Source organism: Temnothorax nylanderi, unplaced genomic scaffold (genome assembly GCF_030848795.1).
Source record: "Temnothorax nylanderi isolate EJ_2023f unplaced genomic scaffold, tnyl_v1.0 TNYL_tig0046_pilon, whole genome shotgun sequence".
NCBI lineage: Eukaryota > Metazoa > Arthropoda > Insecta > Hymenoptera > Formicidae > Temnothorax > Temnothorax nylanderi.
The window spans coordinates 1,159,831-1,182,286 of record NW_027249108.1 but is presented as its reverse complement, the minus strand read 5'-3'; the positions used below and the strand labels follow the sequence as shown (position 1 = coordinate 1,182,286).

General features: G+C 33.5%; 1 protein-coding gene across 4 annotated transcripts; it reads right to left on the bottom strand.

Annotated features, from left to right (window-relative positions):
• Nucleotides 1–88: 88 nt before the first annotated feature.
• Nucleotides 89–22,436, bottom strand: LOC139772094 (uncharacterized). 4 transcript variants are annotated; one of them, XM_071705450.1, is made up of 15 exons: nucleotides 22,026–22,435; nucleotides 19,956–20,103; nucleotides 19,033–19,239; nucleotides 12,827–15,296; nucleotides 11,578–11,672; nucleotides 11,146–11,275; nucleotides 10,953–11,056; nucleotides 10,487–10,664; nucleotides 9,949–10,192; nucleotides 9,684–9,861; nucleotides 9,468–9,594; nucleotides 9,126–9,299; nucleotides 8,737–8,819; nucleotides 8,400–8,438; nucleotides 7,800–7,936 (listed from the first exon to the last, which is right to left on the bottom strand). In XM_071705450.1, the coding sequence occupies exons 4-14, from the start codon at nucleotides 15,038–15,040 to the stop codon at nucleotides 8,417–8,419; spliced, it is 3,549 nt and encodes a 1,182-aa protein (XP_071561551.1). In that variant the 5' UTR covers nucleotides 15,041–15,296; nucleotides 19,033–19,239; nucleotides 19,956–20,103; nucleotides 22,026–22,435; the 3' UTR covers nucleotides 7,800–7,936; nucleotides 8,400–8,416. The 4 variants fall into 4 exon arrangements, with proteins under 4 accessions (XP_071561548.1, XP_071561549.1, XP_071561551.1 ...); XM_071705447.1 differs by lacking the exon at nucleotides 8,400–8,438 and having other exon boundaries at nucleotides 89–7,936; XM_071705448.1 differs by lacking the exons at nucleotides 8,400–8,438; nucleotides 19,033–19,239; nucleotides 19,956–20,103 and having other exon boundaries at nucleotides 89–7,936.
• Between the last annotated feature and the right edge of the window lie 20 nt (nucleotides 22,437–22,456).

The following is a 22,456-nucleotide window of genomic DNA, read 5'->3' as shown; positions in this document are numbered from 1 at the left end:
TTGTCCTTTATATTTTTTAGCTCTGACAAAAACATAATACTATAGAGAGATACAGTATAATAGTATGCAATGCGTTTGTAACAAAGAATCTTAATGTACTCTGTTTATTAGAAAAAAAGAATATTTTACAAGAGGAAGAAAGAGGGTTACATCTTTGGACAGTTAACGAAATTGTTTCGCTGCATAATGTATTTCGGCGTATATGTGTGTATATATATATACATTAAATTAAACTTTTATGATAAAAAAACTTTACTAAAATCAGATACGATTGGCATTGCTCAATGGCATTTAGCAAGTTATGTAAAATAGAAAACCAAGTTTTGTGATAGAGAAACGACTACAATTCTTTTTTTTTTATAAAATAATTCTTTCATAGCATATAAAAATTTAGTCGAAAGTCGTACAAGCTTGCCAAAATCTTTAGCTGCTTCATAGTTATGAATATCTTGAGTTGAAGGAATAGATGAATTAATTTTTCTTGACTATTTGTAGCAATGCGAACAAATATAACAAACAAATAATCCTTATTATTACATAGCGCTATATATAGCGCGCGAGTATACTTAAAGCTCCTGGCAAAAAGACATTTTACAAATCTACATTAACATTATTCTAATAAGCAAATTGTCAACAATTTATCAACAAATAGATAGATTCAAACGAAAATTGCAGCATCTGCATTCATATTAAATTTATGTTCCATTAACAAAATTTGCAAACGTAACATCATATATATTAACTGCAGAATCATATAGAATTTGTCAAACACAAAGATTTTGCTGGGTTTCTGTGGCCAATCTATGTTCAACTGTATTGCAAATTTGTAAAATTTGTTCCTAACTGAAATTTGACTATAATATTTGCGGCGTGAGTTCGTGTACGTGAAAAATCACTTTATTCTGATATGAGGAACAAATTTCAATATATAAATTTTAATAAATTCAATAAGATATGCAACGAGGAGAGCCAGGAACTTTAACCACATGTTGGATGATTATGCGCTTTTATAAGTACAGTCGAATCGCCGTGTCCTTGATCTTTAATGTTGAGACTAAACAATCTTTCCAGTCTAAATTCCATTTCTCTTCAGCCGTCACGTGTGCATCACCATCTATAGTCACGTGTGCATAAAATGAAAATATTATTACACACATATATTACATGAATTATTTTGATTGAAAATATTTTCATTCTGCACACACATGCCGGAATAAAAGTAGGGACTGAGGAAAAGTTAATATATAATAAAGGAATTGTTTGATCCTACCGTATTGTAAAAATACAAAGATTTTGAAGATTAGTCAATTTTCCCAAGTTATTTGAGATTTAAGCATTTTTTCTATTCTAAGATTCTCTCTCAATTCCCATTTTTATTCTAATGGCACATAGGATAAATATTGTTCTCTCTTTTATTTTAATTGATTATATAGTTATGCATTGAAGCGGTAGGAAAGCAGCGCGAGAAGCGAAGTTTAGAAGAAATTGCTGAATTTGAGAAAACTAAAAATTTTAAGTTTTAGAATAGAGAGTTGTTTGCTGTAGATGTTTGAACGGCAGAGCTGAGAGAAAGAGCTAATAGATTTTTTACATGGTACATTTTTACACGTATTTAAATAACATAATCCATTAAATAGATTTCTCTTTCTAACAAAACCGTACTGTGCAAAATTAAAACAAGATTATACGAATTAAATGTGCTCTTCACTCATTGTTATAGGATCACACAAAATCATTTTTTTCCATGTTTACTACATACATATATACTTATATGTCCATTTCTATCAATGCAGATTAACTTTGATCTCGGTTTAACTTTTTATCTTTTTCTGGTAAGTTGAAAAAGTTAAACCGATATTAAAGTTAATCTATATTAGTAGAAATGGGCATCAATCATCTAAGTGCATTCCAATAATAGCGCATACATTCGAGAATTGTTTACGCATCATGTACATACATATACATACGTAAAACGAACAGTTTCTCGGCTTTTATTTCAGTGACGTTTCGAGACCGACATTTTTCGTTTTAATCAACACGAACGCGATCCACTTGAACGCATAAAAATATATCGTGCAAAACGTATACAATTTGACAACTTATCATCAGTACTCGATGAAATCTGAATTCTTAACAGATAAACGCAGTGTATAAACTATCTGTCGTTACGTATCATTTCTCGTAATAATGACATAAATAACAAGCACAATAATATATTTAATCCTTAGACAACAAGTCAATGCTAAGATTATCAATCGAATCAAATATATCTACTAGAGTAATGAACATTACATACGCTTCGTAACTCTGTACGTTAGGTCCATCTCGAGAAACGAGAAAAGATACTTTATACTCGATTCAACTATTCGGGTTATTACTCTGGTTTATCGCGTAGTACATATTGAATCAGATAAAAATATATATATATAATTTTCAACTCATCTCAGAGGTATAAAGATACATACAATCCAATGGTCTTTGCAATTGGAAGAAAGTTTCGTAGAAAGCTGGTAGCACACATGAATTTATATACAGCACAAATATGCTATAGAAATGGTGTAAGAATATTTCGTTGAAAGATTATAATGTTGCTGCAACGATTAATATAATATTGAAAGCCTTGTCTGAAATGTTTCAGTGTGATCTCGTAGTAACGTTAAGTGGAATTAACAGTAATATGAATTTCGAGTTTCCAATTTTGACGGACAAATTCGGAAAATATAATTACGCAATTAGTGGAGGCAATCTATTCGAGATTCTTTTTTCTATTTTTGATCATTATTGTACACACCAGCATATAAGATTGTATTCATTATATTTTACAAATGTTGCATTGTATAATATTTCTGTTTACAAAATACTGCGATATTCAATCCTACGCTTTCATAATTTCGCGTTTAAGCAGCATTACAATATTGCAACGATGTAGCTGAAAACAGATACTGATACTGCCTATGGGGAGTGGTCGAGAACGTCTTAAAATGGCCAAAAATTGGAAGCTTGAAATGCGCGCGTGGTCGTCAATGTTGTCGCAAAATTTTAATTTTTGGTTTTTGTTTAAGTACTACTTGCAATATGCTACGATTAACGAAATATCGAAACTTCACTGATTTGTCGGAAGAATAATAATTTTTAATTAAAGTAATTTTTAAATCGACCGTGACTGGCAATATATAACGTCTTTTCCGATATGAACATCGAAAAACTGTGAGCCAACTTGGTTTGTCGGATTCACACAGTACGTTTTCGGATCAAATCGAGACATTTATAAATTTCGACCATGGGTTTTAGTCAGTTGATGTAATTTGGCGAAAGAAATTTATTATTCTGTTTAATAATAATTTTTGTTGAATAAACGTTTTGGCATGACCCACGCGTGCATATTTTTTTCACATCTTCATTTTTTACAATTTATTATTTAAATAAATTAATAACACCATAGTATACATATATTCATTTAGTCCATTAAGAGAACAAGAAAACATTTCGTTTCTTTGGCTTATAGGTGTAATATTTTTTTTATAAAGATATTTAAGATATTTAAGATAAAACGGTATGATATAACGATACAATATAATATTTAGCAATAAAAAAACTTTAAGATATAATGCTTAAAATAACAAAAACAATGAAGAAAACTAATCATAAATATTACAATATTATTAATCTCTTTTTTCTTTAACGTAAAGGTCTACTAACGATTTTTATACGTTATTTCGTGTTTATGAACTTAAAATATCGTCATGTGTCAGAGATCATTTGCACGCCGGTTAATCTTGTTACTAAAGCTATATGGGACATTTTCTGTAAAGCGTTGATACTCATGTATGAATAGTTTGAACACTTGACTCTGAGATAAAAAGAAAATCAGAGCCGAGAATATACATTGTATATAATAAAATGTAACAAACTAATATTATTTTATTATAATATTCGTATCTATATGAACTTATAAAATAGATATATGCATTATATAACACTCTGTTTTACGCAAATATTCTAACTGACTTTCGGTTAATAACTGGAAGAAGACCTACTATTTAACTTAAATAGGACATATGCACAGTTACGACATTTTACATAAAACATATAAAATTGAAGACAAAAAAATTACATTTTTACATGTAGACGTTCGTTCACTTTTAATTGTAATTAAGCACATGACTAGGAAACAAAAGCATTTTATAATCATCATTCTGTTGTTAAATATATAGAAATTGTCATATAATAGCTCGTATATAGCTACACAATAGGATAGGATATAATACAATACAACCAAAAAGACTGATTCCTGTGATAATAATTCGGAAAAGTAGCAAAATATTTTTTTATGTAAAAAGTCACTTTCAAGACAATCGTATTTGAAAATACATCAAGTACGTGCAGTTGAATACTATTTGACTAATGTATCTATCTAGTACTTATTCTTATTCGGTTAGTGCTTGTAAACATCGATATGATGTAGTATAATTTATTTCCCCCATTCTACCATCTCATTTAATTCTCTATCGAGTTATCACAGTGGCATGCAATATGAGACAGAGAGAGAGAGAGAGAGAGAGAAAGAGAGAGAGAGAGAGAGAGAGAGAGAGAGAAAGAGAGAAGGAAGGAGAGAGAGAGAGAGAGAGAAAATATAAAAAATATGTTGCGTGCATTGAAAGTTTGTGGTGGTGATATTTGTACTATAAGTAAATACTACAAAGAACAATTTTCCAATCGCTATCATTCAGTTAAACTAACGAAGAGTAGAATAAATGCAATTTTAAATATAATTTTTTTCTTATCATGTCAACAATATTTAACACACATAATAATAAAATACATAAATAAAACACACACACACAAACACACACAGATACACACACATTAAAGCTTGTATTGTTTCCAATCATGCCACTACATATTTTCAAATGCTAACGCGAATAGGAATAACGAGTAATAGATACATTAGCCAAGTCATCCGCACGTATACTTAACAAATTTTTATTTAAAAAATTAATTTTTTTCGAAAATAATATTAAAATTTTTTTTCAAATGAGCATCTTTTCTTATTTTTATATTAATCCTCCTTCTATTCTTTTAGATTGATCGTGAAATAAATTACTCTCTTTCTCTCTTTGTGTATTGTGTATGAATGTGTGTATGTATGTATGTGTGTGTACGTATCACACCTTTTTATAAACATATTTTAGCTATTACTGACAAATCTGATGTGATAATAATACAATATGAAAAAAAATTATAGGAAAATAATCAATTTCTTTTTCTCTCTAACGCTGCAGGGTTATACTGTATATGCTGATTGCTTTAATTAATTGAAAATGTTTACGCGATATAACAATAAATGAATATCCCTTTTCCTGTACGGGACATTTTTATTCATTATAGCTTTATAGGACTTTTCTTTTTTAAAAGATATTTTATTGTACAAAATAGTTTATTACCCTCTCTCTCTTTTTTTCTCTGTGCGATTTTATCAATTTTTTTTGTATATGCGTCCGCAATATGTGTATTTACAAAGTGCACGTCAATATTATTCCACTGAATATGTTATTAAGAAACTTATTGCGGTTAATTTGTACAAAAGTGTTATTAGTTACAGATTTTTCCAGACTGATGTTGCAAACGCACAAGGGTACACATACACTTTAGCTCAGTAAGATTTCTGCTACCGACTCTCGTTATAACAAAAAAAAAAAAATAAGAATCGACCATCGATATAATGTTTTATTTACAATCTGGCATATGCAATGTATGCTGAGCATATTTAACAGCACTCTACGTATCACATGATTGGGGCAGCAATGGTCAGACTCCTAGTGAACTACACATCCTTACAAATGTCCATGTATGTGTATGTGTATGTACATGTATAAAACATATATATTAATATATTAATTATATATATAATTCATACATATTATTAACATACATATATATGCTATATAATATATACTTATATTATATATTATGTATATTATTATATATATAATTTATATATATAAATTATTTCGTTATCTATATAATCTATTTGTACTATACGCAATTATGTATATCCTGTATTAGATATAATCGCTTTTAACATACGAAATGATGCACATTCGGGATACACATCGCGCCTAATTATTCGTATATCATGACTCAGAGAACTCTGCGTTTAATATAAAACATTAAACGTAAAGAGAGAAATTAACAAGAACAAACACAATATCAATTTAGCTAATAAAAATGGAGTTTTGTATTTTTATGATATGAGTGTTATGTGATATTACTATTCAAACTGAAGGAACATATTTCTAATATAAAATGAAGTTGAAAATTCCTATAAACACGATTATCTATCTACGAGTGTTTAAAGTTTATTAATGACCCGGATAGCCAAATCTGTCGAGAACAGATTTTGAAAGTGTCTGCTGCAAATTTTGTAGGATATTTTTTCATTTTAATCTACATCAGAAACATGCTCCTTCAGTTTGTACAGCATGTTATGTAACATCCTTGTATGAAACTTGGTACGTTAAAATATACCTCGATCGAAGCGTATATTTGTTTGTGTGTTTGTGTATGTGTGTGTGTGTATGTAACTTAATAAACAAATATACTAGTAAAGAAATATCGCATTTGAATAAAAAGAGGTGTCGTCAACGTTACATATTTCTCTAAAAGATTATCGAAGAGTACAAGTCCAAGATATAAACAATGAGAAAAAAAAAGATATCGGGCCTGTCGCAGTAGAGAGAGTTCAAAGATAATGCATGCAGAAAAAGCTATGTCAATCAACAAATGCTAGTTCAGTAACTTTGTAACATCAGTTCTATTATTTCTGAATGTAACTCGGTTATTTCTTTCAGTTGGGAGCTCAGCTAATTATAATCAGACTGTGTATCACACGCTCCAAATTTATTAAAGACGCTATTAATTAATCTTATAAATTAATTTTCAAAGCATCTTTTGGCAAATTGCTGTCAAGATTGAAGCGATGACATGTGTTTAGCGTCACATACTCGCGTTATCGTTACCGCAACGAACATTTACGAGTACTTACGTGTATTTACGAGTGCTATATAATATTCGACGATTGCAAAAATTGGAATGAATAAATATTTGTCGGACTTTCAGACATTCCTGTGATACAGCACTTTTCGTGGTAGCGCCATTGCTAGCGAAGATTATATTATTAGCGGTTTCTACCGCGAAACTACTTCGTGTGACTTATCTTGACAAACGCGAGCATTGATATTATTGCAGATTCTTGATCGTGATACCGCAGTAATATAGCTGGAGGATTATTGGCTTACTGGCTCATCGGTCATTAAATATACACAATTTCATTGGCGTCGATGACATGTTATTGTGTCGCTGATACCAAAGCGGTCATCAGCTGGAGATAGTTACGAAGAAGCGCGATCCCCAATTAGTCCAATGCAAGCGTCACTCCTTTCAAATGTAAATTGTCCCTGTTCGTACGCAGGATTATTTTAAGAATGTCGTGCAAGACAGTTATTTAGACGTTGAGGAAGACGTCTTCTTCTCACGGCGATAACGGCAGTTCTTTGATGGAGGATTAATTACTTGAATGGTATCCTCGGAAGATCCACTTGTGTAAAATCGGAAGCTGCCTATCTTGAGATATACGACACGTTGCAGCACTCTGTGATTGTGACGGAAGAAAATCGGAATAAGAACAAAATTATCCGACAATTTTTATCCTTTTCCTCCAGCTATATATCGTGTTTGTCAATCAGTGTATTTGTCAATTAGTTAATTATCGCTGTCAGCGTAATCATCACTATCGGTATCGCCGCTATCATCATGTTTCGACTGTTGCATATGAATGTCCAATGAATTCATTAATGAATTCGAATCGCTGGTTATATCCGAGTTGTCTATTAGAATGTCACTTGGCGATAATTTCCATGATACAACATTGTGCAACCTACGAGCAAGCATAATCCTAAATTACATATCAAAAATATATCTTTATATTTCTAAAAAAATTATCTTTTCAGGCGTATAATTATTTAAAATATTGTCATATTTTTCATAGAGTATTAGAAACGATTATAAAAGCCAACGTGCTAAAAACTTCGTAAAACCATAAATATTAATCTTAATACTTATCTAATAATGTATAGAATTAATTAATAAGAATTAATAAAAATCTATAGCTAATCAAAATTGCTATGTGCGTGTCAAAAATATTAAAATAGTTACAATGTAAATTGTACTATACTAACTCGGGGAAAAAATATCATCTCGGGGAAAAAAATAAAACTTGCAAAATATATTTTGCTAGCTAAACCATGAGATAAATATGAAAAAAGCTAAACATTAATTTAGTATGTTAATTTATATAAATACGTGCATCTTTTCACCATGCTATTTTATACTTTACTTACTGAGCTGTAGATGATGGTTACATTTCATCATCACACAGCCTGCAAGAAACGTATTATTATCATTACGATCATGGTGGAAAGGAAGAATGTTGTTAGTTGGAATTCGTAGTGTAAGAATTTACCTACAACCTACAACGCATGCTGTAGGCGCGAATCAATACCGGAATCGTATATAATATGTAATTTGAAACAATACAATATCGATAATGTGAGATATAACATTACAATGATCATTTGATCAGATATTATGCATCAAGTGTAAAATTCAATCACGATGCGCGATTTAAAATCTAACGGTTGATTTATAATTTTGTTTAAAACTGCAAATGATACTTACATTTGTTCTTGTTGGTCATTGCCACTTTCTTCGGCAACCAATAATTCATATTCCTCTGCAGCAAATCGATCCCAATCCGAGAGCTACAACAACAAAAAAATCTGTGATATTTATATTAACAAAAATATATATATTATTTAAAAAATATTTCTGTAATAAATAATGCATTTCCCGATTCGTTCCATTTGCCTAAGAATATTTCTTTATAAATGTTTTAAATTTAATAAGAATTAACATACAAATCATAGAAAGTCCAGAAAATATAATCTTACCACAATATAATCATGATATTCAAACTGCTTGAAGATTGAAAGAAAAATAATATGTTCAACGTAGTGCTACACTAAAATAAAATTTTAGAAAATAATAAGATAAACACGATTACGTACTTCGTGACCATCAGCATCATGATCTCTTGTCGAGGCAAATGGATCCCTCTGTTCGTGATCTAGATACTTTTCCAGATTGAAGAAAGTGTCAAAGAAGATGGACGTCATTTTGCATATCTTCAAGTCGTTCAACGATATCTTGCCTGGTATCACCGGATGAATCATATCCAACATCTGTGATATGTTGCGTTTTTTTGAGTATTTTTGCATTTCCTTTTCGCGCTTTATTCAATTTATACTCTTTAGTGTTATTTCAAAAGCTCAATATTAAATATTTATGGAGCTATGGGAAATTTTTCTAGAAACTAACAAATGGAAAAACTCATATAATTTTGGTGTTACCTGACAAAGACAATCTTCGAAAGGCAATGTTTCCAGGCCAATCGCTTCCATTCGACGTAACTGCTCTTCATAGAAGTATTCCAGTTCGTACATCGACAAGTAACCATCGCCATCGAGATCCATACATCTATCGATAAAAAATTATAACGTATACTAAAAGGCAAACGGTACAATGTAAGTTCTATTGATCTCCTACGACTGACGCAAAATAATTACCTAAACCAATATTCAATGGCAGTTGGATGATTCTTGTCTTCCTCGCTAAGAAGGAACCACACAAACTCCGTGTAACTCATCTTGTCCTCTGGTTGTTGCGAGTTGTTATTATTTTTTGCTTTACCACCTCTCGTCACAGCACCGCTAAATATCCTTTCGATCATTCGAGTAGATAACGCTAAAGATAATTCAACAAACCAAATTAAAGAAAAAATCAACTAAAGATCGCATATTACATATTTAATTGCGAAACATGTCCTCTCACCATGATCATTGTGTCTCGTTAGATCTATTTTATCTATGAAGAGATCATGATCGCGATCCAACTCCCAGAATTTGCAATATATCACATAAAAGTGTTCGTAGCTGAAGTATGCTGTAACTTGATTAATATCCTCTTCGTGCTCAAGCACGATGATCACTGCTAATAGATTACTTCGCCTTAGTTCGGCAATTGAAATTTTACCGCTCCAACTTCGATTCACGCAATAAAATATCCTAGCAATTACCTGCAATTATTTCATAAATATCTGTAAACGATTAGTTTGGTGACTTGAATGCAAAAGATTTAATTATTAGTTGTGGCTAAATTACTGTCTCAAAAATAAGAATAATTTAAAAATTCAAAAATTATTTAAATCTGAATTTTTGAACAAAATATGTAGAATAATTTTAAAATTAGATCTATCATGTTCGTACGATAATTATCAAGTTAATCGCAATTTGATTTTAATATAAATTAATATGATTGATAAGATAAAAAATTTTCAATAAATAAGATATGAGAGTTATTTCGTACAAACCGTGTGTACATAGCGGGAATGAAATTCCGTGGCTTCCTTTAAAAATGTCAGTCCTGGATGCGTTTCTACTACGTCTTGTACGAGTGGGATCAAGTCCTCCGGGAGTATACTGTTTCGAAGTCCTCGAGTGACAATATTGATAAATTTACTAGCTGTATCGTGATGGGTAGCTGTTAATCTGTAAGGATAAATACAAAATCTGTTTATTGCTTCATCCAATGTCCATTTCAATATTTTCACTGCCACTGTCACTCATATAACTGAATAACGCGTTAATTTCCGCAAGGGTGACGATTCCCATTTGCGAGTGGCGGTTTTATTTATTCAATTACGAATTATTTAACTAAGCATTTAAGATATTGAAAAAACAATAAAATATTAAAATAATGCATTAAATTAAAAATAGAATTATTCATTTTCACTTCATGTACATTCTTAATAAAAAATATAGATTGCGATATCTTACTCTTTCCAAAATTCTAGAAAGACATTCATCTCGACAAATCCTTTTTGCTCACCGCCTGCTGCCAGGAAAAGTGGTATTTTCCAATACAATGGTAAGTCGCAAGCCTACACAGTAACGAAAAAAATGCAATATAAAAGAATCGCTAAAAATAATGATGGAGAAGCATTGTTTCAATTAAAGTATAAATTCTGACCTTCGTGATGGTATGAAATTGTGCACGAGAAGCGCGACAATTCGGTAAACTTTGAAAGGCCGCAGTAATCTTTGAAATAATTGTCTCTATTTGTGAGAGAGGAAGTGGCTTTCCTCCTGGGAAATAAAATCTGCAAAAGAGATAGCATTATTTTAAAATTAGTCAAATAGAAGATTTATTGGCATCGAGAGATACAACCGTGTCTCTCGCATCGATTTCTGAATAATTAGGTTACATTAAAAAATTTTTTAATTTAATTGAAAATAAAGTAATGTAAATTTTCAAGTTTTTAATGTCTCGTCATTGTGTTTATATAGTAGAACATTTATTAAAATATTTGTACAAAATTTGTATAACAGATACATGCATTTAACATTTTCTTTATATAATTTTTGTTGAAAATTTTGTTTTTTTATGTTATTGTATACGAACCTCGGTATAAGAACATTTCTATTGCCTTTCACTTGTCTTTGTAAAGTTGTATGTGGTGGTAGACTTTTTTGCTGAGTCTTTTCTTTCGAGTAAGTCTAGAAGAAGAGATGTGAGTTGAATTAAAAAAAAAATTTTTTTTTTTTTAAATTCAATTAGAAATCTGTCCGTAAGAATACATCATCTCCGACCATAAACGTCAAATCGTATAAGAGAGCGCAACAAATTTTTCCTTTTGAAACGTACATTCTGCGAGTTCGTTACAACTCGTTGGTGTCGATCAAGGACACACCGACATCCTGTTACGAGACATCGTAAGAAGATTTCGAAGAATGCAAAGAGGTGATCAATGCATTGCCGCACCTCGCAGCGCCAATGGTTACATCATGGTCATTATACGACTGCTCTCACTCAGTTCGCACGGCACGATAATAACAGCTAGTGATGAGCTCAAGATCAGATTGCTTCAAATACGACGATAATTTCGAATTTTAATTGTTAAATTTATTATAAAATGTTATTCCCGTAATCAAATAGTTCCTGAGAAATTTATTATAAAATGTTATTCCCGTAATCAAATAGTTCCTGAGAGAGCCTTGGAAGTCATAAAAGTTTTAACAATCATAAATATATAAAAAATTATTTTTTTCTTATATAATTCAATTTACTCTCTATTTTATACATAGACAACAATTTTATTTTAAAAAATTTTTAACGTTTTAAATCTTATGTTTCAAGTACTTTTAACGAACAATTTTAAGTATTTTCTGTATTTTGAATAATATTCATATAAAGAGATTTATATTTCATCATTAAACGTTTTCTAAATTCTTATTAATATAATATTCGAAAAGTCATTGCTAACAAACTCACGTATGAAAATTCTTCACGTATACAAAATATTGATAAGTAAATCTTATCCGAAAAAAATGTTGTGTTCAACTTATATATTTATTGGCCGAGAAAATATTCTTTTGTATATTTTATTTTATTTTCTTCATTTGGTATATTGACATGCAATTTACAATAATCCTTTTTAAGAAAACCTCATACTTATATAGAGACATATATAGTCATATTAAAATATACAATATTTTATTTTGCTTCTGTATTTAAAATAAATAGAATAGTGAGTTCGCAGTTACAGTTCGTGTAAAGTGGGTTTTAATGTCATATCATTAATAATGTAAAACAATAAAATAAAAATGTTTCAACGAATCTCTTTAACAAGAATTAAAAATCGAAAAGTTACCTGAGCCTTATTTTGCACTTCGTGGCCACCTCTCCACGTATTGATGGCCGGTTGTCGTGGGCCACGTTTGTCTAAAAGCAGCTCGCTCGGGCATTTCTCGAAGATGAGTACACGCTCGGCTACGGAGCCTCTGGTGAGGAACGGCCGGACGGGATTGTTACCCGTACCCGTCGCCGCGGCCGTTCTTATATGTTGCTTCTGTTGACTAGTCAATTCCGGATGGGGCACAGCCTGCTCTAAACGCGGTCGTGGGGAAGTGATTCTCGGCCCCCATCTGGATGTCACTGGATCTTTGTCCGTGCTCTTAATATCCTTATCCTTTCGTATCTCCATTTCAAACTTCGTTCTCGCGTTGGAGACCAATTGCTCCGTGGTGGAATTATTGTAGGGATTGTTGGAGGCTCGTTGCTCCTCGAGTCGCTGCTGGGTAGGCGGATTTTGTTGAGCAGCCTGGTATCTGACCTTGGCATAGTCAATCGCCGACATAGCGGACAGATCGTCCTTGCTGAGTGATTTCGTGTCGTTGGCTGATGCACCGTCAGGCCGATCGGTAGACACAGTGGCGGCAGTAACTGCATTGCCAATATTGGATATATTTGCGGTAGAACTAGAAGCCCCCGAGTTAGATACCATCGAGCTGTTCCCATGATAATTGTGCCCTCCGATGATAATCTGTTTGACCGGTTCAACCTTTGGTTTCTCTTGCTTAACGGCCGGTTTCTGTCTAGCGCGCAAACTTGCCATTGTCCTCTCGGGTTCTTCAGTGATTACGGCACCTGTTTTCAGAGCGTTTATCAGTCTTTCTTCCTCCCGCGCGACCTCGTCGAGGTACGCGCACCGCGAGTTTATTCCTGTTATAACCGATCTCTTCTCATCCTGCGCCGGCAATGTTTTCGCGACATCCTCTTGCTGAGGTGATTTAGCTGACGCGCGAGATACATCCGCGATTCTTTTGGCATCGTTTAATTTGTTCTTCAATGGCCAAGTTGTCAAACCTGAACCGGCCGACGAGTTAACGTTTAACGAGGAATCAGCGGGCGATGATGCGATTAACGTACTAGTGGGCCTCTTTTGCTGCGCCGCTTTATTGGAAGGTGTCAAATCGATTGGGAAAGTGGTTTCGATAGTCTCCAGGAAGACCTCGCGGTGATGAGAGCCGGGCGTTTTCGCAGGGACCTGAGGTTTCACTATTTGTGACGGTTTGTTCAAAAACGATGAGGTAGGAGTCAGTAAGACACTCGTCAATTTCTTCGAGTTATCGGCAATTATATTATTCTTCGCGGCAGCTGCCTGTTGCTGTTGCGTGGAGTTTCTCTCGAATTTCTGCAGGGCAAATTGTATGGAAGACGGTAACTTGGATGGTGATCTCTTAGAAGCGGCTATTCTAGCTTTGTCCTCTACTACAAAATTGTTGACTAGTTTCTCGAGATTGCCATTGTCCAGATTCGGCGTCTGGGTCAATATATCTACCGTTGTCGGGGAAGAATGCTCGAGCGACGGCGACGTCTTGCCGCCGATATTGTTTCCCGTCACGGCATTCCCGACAACAGCAGGTGAATTGCAGGGTGTCAACGCGCTGCCAAATTTGTCAGCGGCAGTCGTATTGCTGTGGCAAGTTAGAATCTCCGTTGGTGCCAATCCGCGGCTCTTCCACGTTTGATAAATCGCCTCTGCGTGATCGCTGATTTGCTTGGCGATCGCGGCGATGTCCTCCTCGCCGGAAGCGGACGTGTCCGCGGGAAACTTTCGGCGTAGATCATGTTTGGCCGTGGCAGCCATATCATAGGAACGCTCCTCTTGTTGACGCAATTGCGGATGATGATCGAGCAGGAAATTCACTAGTCGACCGCTCAACTCGACGGACTGATCCAATACCAATTCGACTAGCTCGGGATTCTCTCGAACGGGCACGATGTTAATTGGAATCGCGTAACCGAAATGGGCTGTTTGACAGTTCACACGAACATATTCCGAACGTGACTCGTTCACCAAGCAGGCGTTCAAATTTGGACAGTGCACCGCTTTACTCGGACGTGAATCGACAATCGCTGATACGAAGAGATTGCGTCGTGTCGCGTAGACCTGGCAACCCCAGGACAACGACGACGACGGCGACGACGATAATGACGATTGATGCAGTTCCGCTACTTCGGCTGACAACAGGGATGAAGATGTTCTTGAGGATTGCTGAGATATTATTGTTACCGCTGGCATATCTCAGGCCGGTTGGCCCAAGAATTTCATTTTCCACAATCGCCACGTCGTTGTCATACAATTTTCTTTCACGTGACTCGTCATCACTTCTCCTTTTTCGTCCAGGTTCGCCTCTTGATTTTTACTTTTGATTCTTCTTGTCACCGCATGTGATTATTATCATTTGAGATTTTTTTAATAGATTGACGATTAATAATATGGTTGAAATAATAGCCGAATTTAAGATGTGACCAGACTCGCATAAATGAGTAGTGATCTGAAAAAATATGAATATAACTTTAATATGTAAATGTTTAGTAAAATAACTAAATGTAAAAAGTGGAAGAGTTAGCAACAAATTGACAAATATTTATATATTTTATTTCAAGATGGATAAAAATTACTTTCTTTTTTAAAATAAAAACACAGTAGTTTTTAAAATATTTTAAAACGTGCTTTTTATAATATTTTACATATGCTATTACTAACAACATTAAAAACATACTTAAAATAAAAAATATGTTATTTTGAACATAAATGTAATATATAGAGTATACAATACAGGGTGACTTACATTAATTAAAATGTGTATCATAGATATCTTTGCTATTCGAAATAATAAAAAAAATTGAAGCATAAAATTTTGCGGTTTCAAGGGACACATAGTGGCAATTTGTTTGTTCAGTACTTATGAATAAGTTTTGTATAAATGAATTTTCAAAACTAACGCGATTTTTTAAAATAAAACAATATAATTTTTCTTACATAATATGATTTCTCTAAGTTATTTTGTATAAAAAAGTATTAAGGTAAAAGTATTAAAAAATCAACAATTTCATACTTTATTCTGCTACATTTATGAAATCTAAAATATCTCAATAAATATTAATAAAGTAAATATGATGAACTAATAATATTGATGAATTCTGTAGACTATGGTTTTAAGATTGTGTGAGAAAGAAGAAAAGTTAAAGGATGAGAATAACAGTTATTACGTGCCGCAACTCATATCTTAAGTATTATGATTTCTATTCTTAAATTCTTTTTACAAATGGTTTTCCCAAACGATAATGCCTAATAAACTGATATCTTAATAAACCTTAATCCTACTACTTGTCTTTAACACATGATTTATTTTTTTTTGTCCAAAACCCTTTCTTAAACTTCCGACCCACGATCGGCTAAGAAGATCAGTCCTAAATGGATTATTCCGTCATATACGGACTTTTCTGTCTCTACCTCTTCTCCTGAGCACTAATCCCTACTTCCAATATTAGAACGCGTCAGGTTATCGATTATTGTTTCAACGAAAATTCTACCTGTTTCTTTTGAACGAAGAAATCCTTCTTGAACTGTAAAACAGTTCTCAGTCGCCCGTCGAAGCAAATACATCTTCGACTCACACCACTTGCTCTCCGCCAAATAAAGTTTTAGTAAGGAGATTATCGTCTACCTTATTTCATGAGAATATTACGTCGCATTTCGCACACAGCCCGCCCTTGGTAAAAAAAAGTTAATTCTCACAGAATTGTTAAAGAAGTTCGGAATTGGATCGACAAAATATGAATAAATAAGGCAAGAAAATAGATACGAGAAGGAAAACGATTCTGGTAAAAGAAACAGATTAGAATGATCACGAGAAACATAATCAAATTTTGAAACCAAAGGGGCCAAGAAGTAATAACAAAATTACAAAAATACAACGAAGACATTTGCATTTTATCCGAAACAAAAAAGGAGGATAAGAGAAGCACAAAATATGGAAACTATACATTGTTCTTCAGTAAAAAAGGTAAAGATGATAGAGCGAAGCCTGAAATATATTAATTCACGAAAGATATAATTTACACATTGAATCTGCACAATACATACATTGCTGGTTAAAAGTTTGAGACCACATATAACATTTCAAAATATTCTAGTGAAACGTAACTTAAAAGTCCGAATCATGCGAATACTCAATATTTTTTTTTTAATTTAAAAGTAAGTTTATATGTATTTATTACAGTTGTGTTAAATTACATTATTATTATTATCATGTCTTTGTTCTTTTCATGACTTTATCATTATTTAGTTTGATTTAGAACGATTTAACTACGTGCAAAAGTAGCAAATTGATATCGAAAACATAATTTCGGCAGCAAAATACCATAATTCCGCACACGAAATCATACGGTACGCTAAGAAAGGATTATTCGTAGAGATATCGCACATTGGCTGCGATAGTGTCGTTCTACGGGTCGACTACCGTTACTGACCCTAATAACCTCGTTGGCTGTTCTCGACGATCAATTAATTATGGCCTAATTGGCGTTAAAGGGCTGATATTGCGATAACAAACCAGCCGCGATTCGTTCCCTTGCTTAGCAACGATATCCGCACGTGAAACGAGAAAAATTATTGATAGCCATCGCACCATACAAAGTACCGCGTCATTAATCGATAAAATATAGATAAAAAAAAATTGCTTATATATATCCCCAGTAAAAATGAAGAAAAAGTACTGTAATCGTTCTTGTCTCAAACGGCGATAAGCCTCGATGTACTTTCATTTATAAGATTTTATTTTTTTTTTACTTAATGTATACGCTTCTCGTTTTATTTGCAATTTATTTTATCTGCAATATTTTTCGCATATCTTCCTTTCACATTCTATATTTTACCATAAATTTAATTCGCAACTTTACTTCGTACATTAAGGCCTTTCGGCTTCTGTTTTATGTACCTACACGTTCGACCCTCTGCCATTCCCATGTAGTTTTATTTTGATCTATTCTTCATTAAGAAATAGATAATGACAACACAATTAAGAAGAAAAGGAAAGCATTGCGGAGGAAGACGGAGACGTGGACGACGATAGGTATGCCTGTCGGGCGGCTCCGTCGAGTGTCGTTCGTGCACGAGCAGTGCTAAGAATACCGCGGCCAGCCATATTTGGCAATGAGACCGCGTGACCACGGTATGTAACCCACAAGCATGGACACTGAAAGAGTCTTTCTTTTACTTTCCTATTTTGAAGGAAAAAAAGAATTTTGCAGCACGGCCAAAAAACTGGAGTAAAACTCCGTTCGCGCGCGAAGGCGGACAAAGGGACTACAATAATACAAGCTTCACCTGAAAAACAACGCGCATTTACGTTGGATTAAGATATTGCAAAATAATACTTGTTTCATTTTTACAAATTGACATAAATTGATATTATTTTTACATCATCTCATATCTGTGCGAGCATGTATGCGAGAGAAAAATCTCGTGCAAAATGATCCGATTTAAGTGGTGTAATAGACCTTTTAATTATATCATTCTCCTCGTTATTACGAATGATTAGAGAGGAAGTAATGCAATGTAAGGAAGCCCAAAGAGGATTAAGAACGCCGCGCCCATCTTTCAAATTCTAGGTCAGATCGAAAGGGTGTGGTAAGAGAATCAAATACTGAATGCAAAATGATTTATCGAAACAGCTATTTTAGCAATTTAGATTATCAAATTTTTAAGCGCATTATTTGCAAATACTTCACGAAAGAATATGCTTGTCGTTTTGTCTACTCATAGATAATCTCGTGTAAATTGTTTCTTACAACACAGTGTTACGCGGAATTTAAATGTATTAAATGTAATTAACTGTGACCAATATGAATTAAAATATTTCAGAGGGAATTAGAAACGTAATTCTGATCATAGCAATGAAATTGATTATTAAGAAAGAGCAAATATTCTAAAAAAAAAAGAAACAAGAACGTGAAACTTTATGCAAATATTAGAGTGAATTTGGATTGATGAAACCGTTTCAAAGCTTCGATGTTTTGCATCAACGTGTACTCGCTATATATCGATATCGTGTTTCATGTTCAATGTTGTAGTTATATAGTTCATAATGTATTATTAGGTTATTACTACAACCTCTTCTCTCTTTTGCAAAGGTTTCTCTCTGTGTGCGTATGTGTGTGATTTTCCTTTGAGAATAAATATAACTTGGTGTGTAATATCAATAAATAAAAAAAACTTCAACAGACCTTTTGTCCTTATCGACAGTTATCCAATTGTCTCATTATCAGATTCCTGGTTAAGATATAGTGGAACTCCTTTGTTTTAATCATTCAATCATTAGTTATTATTGCTTTCTGCGCGATATTCCGCACTTCTCCAAAACAACGATTTACATCTCGAGATGATAAAAAGCGCAATTTCTATTCTTTGTTTCCAAGAGCAACAACTGCGACCTGCAACTCAAGTCAAGACACATTAATCAAGTGTCCGATTTGTTTTTCTTTGAAATTTGTTCAAGTCAGACTCCAAGAGAAATATATTTTTGCTCAGCCTTAAGTTTTGAGGAGTAAAACGTCTCTCGAAAATTGTATGGCTAAGATCTTTTTTCAGCAATATCTCTGAAACTATCTATTGAAAAATGTTTCAAATAAAATTTAATCGGTTTTTATCACAGAATTAAATGGCAATAACAGCTTTGCAAAAATAGATGGAAAAGAAGGGATATTTTCGAAGAAACAAGAAATAAAACTTTCATTACTGCTGTTTAATTCTATGATCAAGAGTCTCGTGGCTAAGTCACGCAGCATCAATGAGACACGATAGTGTCTCGTGCTAAATCACACGCAGCAACAGCAAGACGGATCGTGCGTATCTATTCGTGAACGGTCCAGTTGCGAGCACCTGAGATTAATAAAAACAGCCAGGCCGATCAGGTTTTTAATAGGCTTAATCGATAGCTTGGGGTCTCAATTATATAAAGAAAGTGTGGTTCTATTGCACACGTGCCCTGCACAAGCGGAGATATTTACGGATTTAAAGTCCTAATGTAAAAGTGTTATTTGCAAAAATTTGGTCGTCGTCATCGACAATGTACCGTTGCAATTTTCGACACAATGCGACCATCGCAAATGGTCTCTCGCTAGCGATTGAAAGAAATTGTTGAGAATACCTCCAGCGTTTCCATGACAACGTCTCTACCACATTTACGTCCATGTGTGTGAGGCAATGATATATCCTCCGAACACAAAAGAAAAACCATATACGTGCAGGTATACGTTTAGAGCTTCGGGCTTCGGCTAGCTTCGGCCAACTTGAAACTGTAAAGGAGAACAGACCATAATATATGATCTCTTTCTTTCGTACCATAAGTCTTGTTGTTCCAAAAGCTGTTTTAGCCGGCTCGACTATTTAAATGCCAAATTTTGCGCGCTTTACCATGCGCTTTCACACGCAATACGTTTATAATATATTAAAATATTTACATACTCCGACCCATTCGCAAGAAATTAATTAACCACAAAGACCGGGTGCTAACTTCGCGTTACGCTAATATCCCCCCATTTTCAAAAAATACATATAGAGGACAAAAAGTAAATAAAAAAATTAATGTTTTAAGTCAGAATTTTCTGTTAATTTTTTGCTCTAAAATACTGCAGAGCGTTGTTGAAAATTTTTAATGGTTGTGGATGTACCAATACACCGATTGTTGTAACTATACATATAAAAGCAAAAAATAGTCAAGAATAAGAAGTTAGCAATATAAGATTAATATTAATGATAATAAATTGTTTCTCAAATTAAATTGTAAAATATGTCACTTGGATTTATTACTCGCAAAATCAATTAAAAAATTATCGAAAATGCATAAAGCAGTAAAAAAGTCAAATATACTAAACAGATTAAATGCCATTTTCATATTAGTGTCTCTATAATTTATTATGGTTCCGAATTTATTGCTCAATATTTAATTTAACAAAGTGAATTGACAATGAACTGATAATCGGCAAAGCAACTAATTTATTTAATAAAATGTATTCTTATACATAGCACTATAATACAATCACATAATCGGTTTATTTTGTTGAACAGTAAATTCGATGATATTTTAAGAATAATAAATTTTAGAAATTAGAAAATGTTCGAATTTTTGAAATAATTAATGCGTAAAAATTTTTCATATAATTTGAATTAAATTTATTAACTCGGACATTCAGCGATCTGAAAACAATATTTGGTAGTCACAACTTTGATACAGAGAGTAGACCCTATATTAATCATAAATACCTTTCTAATCCTTTCTAATCGACACACAAATTTCTTTTAAGAACTGGAAGTTCTAATAATATACTTAATTTTCATTTAAAAAAATGTCTCCACCACGTAATACGCTGTATAATTATAATCTAACAAAATTCATTAAACTACCCTCTTTGTAGCTTTAATCACAAACTTCTCAAAATTGTGACGTGATAGAGCAAATTTCTATTTTTCAGATAGTTACACTGGTCTAACCCTTGAACATATCAGTTATTAATTAACTATTAACCAAGTTATAATTAGCGATAACATGTGGATTTTCTTAAACATTTTTCGAGATCAGAACTCATGTATTACAGTCCCATTGACACAATAATCTGTAATTCCAATGATAAGTTCAGCTTCTTCCATTTATTTTCAAATTTATAAATCTAGCCATAAAGGGAGAGAAAAATTTAACGAACGTTAGCACTAATAATGTGGGATAATATGCCCTACTTGTTTCAGCGTTTACGGCAATACTTATATTCAACATTTTGAAAAACTTACTTTGGGAAACAATAAATGCTTTAAAGCAAGAGGGCACGAATGACACTTGTAGCTCTCTTTTCTAATTTTGTACTGCGAATTACTGGTATAATAAATCCATTGTCACCCAAAGAAAGAAATGTAAGATAAGAAATCTAAATAGTTAATACAAGTTTCTGGCATAAACGATTACCTAAGGCGAAGAGGGAACAGAGAAGGTGGAAGAAAGAGGGGAGAGAAGACAAGAGGGGAAGAGGAGGGCGAAAAGGGGGTAGAAGGGGAGAGGGGGAGAAAAGAAAAGAGGGAGGAGGAGAGCGAGAGAGAGCTTGTACGTGCGTGTGTGCGGGCGTAGTGGAGGGGGTACACGTAGTGTGCATAGAATAGTAAAAAAAAGAAAAAATGCAAGAATATAAAAGTTTGACAAGATAACACGGAATTAGAAGAAACCACCAACCTTGACGGCGCAGCGATTCTGCGGGCTACAAAGACGAGGCTGCTATCCACCCTTTCGCCTGTACATATTACATCCTGCGACCGTCTACCGCTGACAGAAAGTGGCATAAATAGTAACACCGATTAACTCGGCGCGGAATTTCCTCCGACACCGCTTCGTGTTCCAATTTACGCTGAACGTTACGCTTTGGAGGGTATACCATTATAGGCACATATAATCGGACTACCTGTACCGCTTAACGTACAGCCGAAACGCGACGGGACACGGGACACGCTCGCGATTATTCCGCTACATCGCTTCGCACTCGTGCCATTCGCTGTTCACCGTGTGCCACACCGTTGCACCAAACCATATCGAACTGATGAAAAGCACGCTAATACAAGCCTACGAGCCTCCGATACCATAGACGTAATATAAATAGACCAAGCGAC